General features: G+C 43.8%; 1 protein-coding gene across 1 annotated transcript; it reads right to left on the bottom strand.

The window, feature by feature from the left end:
* Positions 1–6: 6 nt before the first annotated feature.
* Positions 7–2,732, bottom strand: LOC106522600 (amphoterin-induced protein 2). The gene is made up of 2 exons (XM_014015674.1): positions 2,534–2,732; positions 7–2,115 (listed from the first exon to the last, which is right to left on the bottom strand). The coding sequence occupies exon 2, from the start codon at positions 2,089–2,091 to the stop codon at positions 760–762; it is 1,332 nt and encodes a 443-aa protein (XP_013871128.1). The 5' UTR covers positions 2,092–2,115; positions 2,534–2,732; the 3' UTR covers positions 7–759.
* Positions 2,733–5,830: the final 3,098 nt, after the last annotated feature.

Raw genomic sequence — 5,830 nt, 5'->3', positions numbered from 1 at the left:
GCTGTTTTCTGATAGATAAGATTTTATTTTTAATACTCGCTGAAAGCTATAGCATCCATACTGAAACATTTGGATAATAATAATAATAATAAAACAGACGCCCCGATTTACAAAAGTAGATGTTATTGTAAAACTGAATCCTTTATCAGCCAAATGAGGCGGTTTTTCAGGATGGAGTGTCACAACAGATGCTGCCTGCACACTTTAACTGCAGCTGATGCATCTCTGTCACATCGGTTCTACAGCGGTTATAAATTTTCCTCCCCGAGCTTCACTTCAACCGGAGTCATTCGCGTTTTCGCTTTAATCCACATTATGTGTGAAGTGAACCCCATTCATTCTAATCCCTCAAGAAACGTACCTCCTAGGCCTGTGACTGGGTTACAAAAAAGAAGTTATTAGCTGATTTCTCGGACTGATAATAGYTCTACAGTGAGGGGAATAAAGCACAGTTGAAGGTTTTAAATCGACTACCTGGTCATGAGTCAGAAAAGAAAAGAATTGGAACAAAAGATTGCTTTTTCTTTTTTTTTGTTCTGAGTGTCTTTTAGCTGTGGCAGGTAGTTCAAAAAGAAGCAGGAGCCTCCTTTTATATTTTTTTCTTTGCAGCATTAACACTTGATAACATCTCACCACTTTTTTAGAAAGCTGTTTTTGTTCATACAAAAGGTGCTTTAAAAAGAAAAAAAAAACAAATTTGTTCGTCATCAGCTTTCAGGTATCCATTCATAATCCCAGACTCTATGAACACCCTATCTGTTAAAATGCTTCAGTTTTCAGTTGATCCCTTCCAGAGGGTAAGAAAACAGAYGAGATGATGCCATGAGTGCAGGCTGCTGTGGGCCAGCTGCTGAAGCTGCAGCGACACGGAGTCAGGAAGAGGTACACGAGGACGAGCAGTAACGTCACGACGCAGGCCAGCAGTGTTGTGTAACCCGTGTGGAAAGGCTGTGCTGCATGCGACCGCACGGTCACGTTCACCGCCCRGGTTGCATTCAGCGCTTTCCCAGCATCCACAGCAGTACACAGGTACAGACCTGAGTCACTGACTGTGGCTGCTCGCACCTCTAAGGTGCCATTAGTGAAGACGCTAATGAGTGTGTCGTTTATGCCGGTCTGAGTGATGAGTCCCTTGTTCGGGGAGAGCCACGTAAATGAGAGGTTTGTGCCGCCCAGAGATGTTTGGCAGTCTAGAAGCACTCTGTCTCCTTCGAAAACAACCATGGCAAAGCGGAGCGCCATCGCAGGCTGCATGACCGCCTCGTCTACGGAGCAGCTAAGGAAGGAATGGTTGTGACGGAGGAAACGGACGGACACTCTCGGATCCCCGTCGACGTTGCAGGTGTACTCGTCTAGAAAGTCCCTCACCGAGCTGTAATTCCTCCGGTTCCAGCGCCAGAACAGGCCGTACACGGAGCAGTCGCAGAACAGAGAGTTGTTGTGGAGAAACAGCCCCCGCTGCACCAGGCCGGGCGGCAAGGCTTCCACGTCCTCCCGCCGGAGATGCGCCAGGCGGTTGGACGAGAGGTCGAGCAGGGCCAAGAGCGGGTGGCTGCCATCTTGGATGGCGAAGAATGGGAAGTGCGTGAGCCGGTTGAGGCTGAAGTAGACCCTCTCCAGGCTGCTCAGGCCGCTGAGCGCGCCAGCCTCCACCTGCGCGATCTGATTGTTGAAGAGACGGAGCTCCTGTAGCTGCCGCAGCCCCTGGAAGGTGTGCTGCTGCACCACGCAGAGYCGGTTGGAGGAGAGGTCGAGTAGCCTGAGCCCAGAGACGGTGCGGAATGTGCCGTGTTCCAAAGTGCGGATCAGATTATGGGCTATCCAGAGGTTTTCCAGCCTAGGCATCTCGTTAAAGCTGCTGGGACCCAACAAGGAGAGATTGTTTTGGTTGAGGTCAAGGCTGATAAGGAGGGAAGGCAGGGAGTGTGGCGGCTTAGCCAGACCCCTGGAGCTGCAGCTTATTGTGTCGGATAAACAGAGGCACATATGTGGGCAGGTCTGCTCCGAGCCGTGGAGGGAACGGAGCAGCAGGAGCAAAAGTCCCAGGTGTGGTGCAAGAAGGGTCATGGTTCTGGATGTTTGATCCTTCATTCTCTAATCCTCTCAAGGTCTGCCCTGGTTAGATAAAAATCAAGCAAAAAAATTAGACAGCATTTCCTTTTTTCAAAGTTGCCAAAGCTCTGAACTGTTCAGCCGAGGTGAAGTAATAAAAAGATGTTCACAGGAATACTTATAATAGTTTTTTAAATGAAAACTAATCACCTAAGGCTACTTTATACAGAGCTATGTGCAGCAATTATTTCAAAGTGCCAAACATTATTTTGTTGTCTGTTTTCAGTATACAGATTACACTTTGTTGTAGTCATGAAAATGAGCCCATGCCTTTAATGAGTTTACAAGATTCAGCAAATTTCTGACAAGTAAAAGACAAAGCCAGTCTTTTTTTTCTGACGTGTGTCGATCGATCATGAAACGTTTCATTAAAGCATCATAGAAATGTAGTGTTTACGTGTTAAAGAGGAGAATGCTTCACCTTGGGAAGATGTTTCCTTAGTCGCCGCCAGGTGAGTTGAAGCGAATTAGCTCAAACTGATTTCCTCCACAGACTCGTAAAGTCCAAATGAAAGCGAAGGGTAAAAAGTTCATAACTCTTCCAGGGAAGCGAACCTTTAAAGCTCACTCAGTTAATCCCATTCTCCTCTCCAAAAAATGAAAGAAGGGTAAAATAAGAACACAAGCCCAAAATAAACTGCTTAGCAAAAAAAAMCCCCACAACTTTCCAGCTTTTTTTCTGCCTTCTTCTTTTAAAGTTGTGTCCCATCAACAAACAGGCATCACACCGCAGCCTTAATCCTTATCTTCCTCCTGGATGCTCCAGCCACAACGCTCAAGGGATAATACATTTCTCTTGCCTTCCTCCTGTGGCCAAGTTTAAGGTCCCCCTGCCAGCTTTCTCTTCATCCCAAATGAGCGCGTTGCTCGACAAACGTCCTGTGGTGCTTTGCAGTGTATTACAAACAGCATTGAGCTCACTTAATCTCCCACAATCCCTCCTCCTTCCCCTCTGTCATTTAAAAACCTGCCTTGTGTCTCCCTCTCTCATCATTAAGTAATGAAGCCAGCAGCTGCCCTTCTCACTCTCTCGCTCGCTCGTTCTCCCCCGTCTCACTTTCTCTCTTCTGCTTTTCCCCTTCACCACATTTATAAACAATATTCTGCCCGTTTTCCCTTCCATTAAAATTTTAGTGTTTCCCTTCGAACAGATTAGAGGAACCCAGGAGGTTTCTTCATGAATTTTCTATGTGAATCCGGTAACTGTTCAATCGTCACAGGAGACAGAGAATTACAGTGTGGGATTCTGAGTGTTGGTTTACTTTTTCCTGCAAATGCACTCATATTTATGACTGAAGCAGTCCCTTTTTATCCTACAGACTGTCTGGAACTCTGGGTTTTATTTCCACTTACTCTATAACCTTTTTGTTGTTCTAGTTGTTTTGATTCGACAGATCCTACAACCCCACACACACAACATATGTCTGTTCTGTCTTCATGGGGATTGACTTTCATTCATTTACTGATCTTTTCTATRGCCTAACSSTGAACTCTTACCCTAAACCTAGCATAAACTCAATTCACTTGTTRGTCCTAAACCGAACCTCTGACCCAYCAATAGTATCTSTCTCAATAGGCTTTTGCCCCCGTATAAAACAGTGGGTCCTCACCAAGCTGTGTGTACCAGGAAAATGGTCAAAAATTGTCCCCACCAGGTAGCAAAAACATGCACACACACACATWCCTACTGTATGTACTCTTCCCGATTTGCACCCCCCCTTTCCTCTTTCTGGGTCACCAGCATCCCTCTTTTCCCACGGCTGTGGATATATGCTGCCCATGCTGCTTGGTCATGGTGGYCCTGACAGCTCTGATTTCTGTCACAGTGAATTAGCCTTGCTTCCCAGCAGCCACCTCCTCAGCGCAAGCTCTCAACCCTCCACCTCCTTCCCTGTAAGAGCTCACAGCTCTGACTGACTTCCACGCMTTCATTCAGTCRTTCWTTCATTATCGCATGCAGCTGAAGGTGATAATGTTTTCGCTCCTGTCAGTGCCAACTCGGTCTGTCTGTTAGCAAAATGTATCACAAACCACTGGAAGGATATTAATGAAACTCTCAGGAAGCAATCAGTGGGCTTACAGTTACAACTCTTTAGCTTTTTGAGTCAGTCCAATTCAAGATGGTCGCTGCGGCTAATCAACCTTAGCCATCACTTAATTTACTCTGTCAGTTAATTTTAGGGAAATTGAACAAAAAAASTTGGTGTGGCAGTAGCTGAACACTGTCCACAACACATACTCAAAGCACAACACACGTGTGCAATATTTTGGCATGAAAATTTGGCATAAACTGCTGTTGTCAACAATTTTTTTGGTCTGTTTGCAAAATAAATCAAAAATCACTRAATGGATTTTAAGGAAACTTTCACAAAGTAATTATTGTATGTATATTTAGACAAGATTAACTTTTGGAATCAATCCAATTGAAGACTTGGCTGTAAGCAACACAAAAAACAGTCAATTTCATAGATATTGAGCTAGAATTTGGTATGGTAGTGACTGAGAGTCATCTGAGCACAGCATGTCATGCTATGGCATGATATTATTGCAATGTTATTTTCAAGGTTTGACTAAAATGGCTGCAAYGCTGTCATTTCTCAACATAAGATAATCTTAGTTTAAAATGCTGTCTAAAAGGCGGCGGGCGATTTGCATTCATTCAAGGAAAGCCAGGCCTTTAATTCATTCATTGCATAACAGAATCAAATTGTTCGGGGTTCACTTTTATAAAAGGTGGGTTGATGGAGGCAGCAGATGTGGATGGATGTAAGCTCCCCGTTGGACACTGTTATTTTTTTTCTTTAAATCCCTCTTTTGTATTTAGGAAAGGATTAAAAAACACATTTGGAAAGTGTTTGAAATGAAAAAAAAAAAAAAAGAAGCCATAAGCATGAATCTTGTCCCAAGGCTAGTCATCAGCTTTGCAGCATCATGCAAGATTTGCACCCACACATGTGCGTTAGAGATATGTTGGAAAGGCTTTCTTCACAGGCTTTCCCTTGTAGGTGTTGTTGTGTTCGTGGGGGCGTACGCCGTGGCCCAAATGGTTTCAGAGCTGCTTGTCTATTTTCCTGCAAAGCAAGCTTTGGCCTTTCTGTAYCTTCATCTGCTTGTAAAAATTTACTCGTTTATTGTTCTCATGTGTTATGTAACTCAGATGTTTGTTGAATTTGCCATTTGAATTGATTGCTTTTTTAAATACAAAACTGGGTCATTAAAAAAAACAATAATGAGAATGTTTATCTGCCAAAACTGGTAATGATTCATAGTTTGGCATTTGATGCTTTCTGAATAAGGTGATCAAAACATGTAATGTCAACGATTACATTTTTTGTTTATCCTGAGGCATCCTGCTTATTTCTCAGGACTTGTTTTGCTYGTGTTGACAGAGCGGGTATTTTCAGCATTAGCTTGTATTTTTGCCTTGCAAATATTTAACGTTTTCATCGGAGACTGATTCAATTAAAACKTTAGGCTGGAAACACGGCGGAGAAACATTTCGGTCTGATTGCGTTTGTCCCCTTCTGTTGATTGTCTTCGATCAAACATCAACACTCTGTGTATCGTCGCCTTGAATGAGGTTTGCAGAAATGCCAATATTAACAACTACTTCACTGTTTCCCTTGCTTTCATTTAAAAACTGCACTTGAAATACTTTTGTGGGGCTCCACGTGTGTGTGTGTGTGTGTGTGTGTGTGTGTGTGTGTGTGTGTGTGTG

This window comes from Austrofundulus limnaeus, unplaced genomic scaffold (assembly GCF_001266775.1).
Source record: "Austrofundulus limnaeus strain Quisiro unplaced genomic scaffold, Austrofundulus_limnaeus-1.0 Scaffold3, whole genome shotgun sequence".
Lineage (NCBI taxonomy): Eukaryota > Metazoa > Chordata > Actinopteri > Cyprinodontiformes > Rivulidae > Austrofundulus > Austrofundulus limnaeus.
Note: the sequence above shows the minus strand (reverse complement) of the source record. Positions and strands in the feature narration are given on the sequence as shown.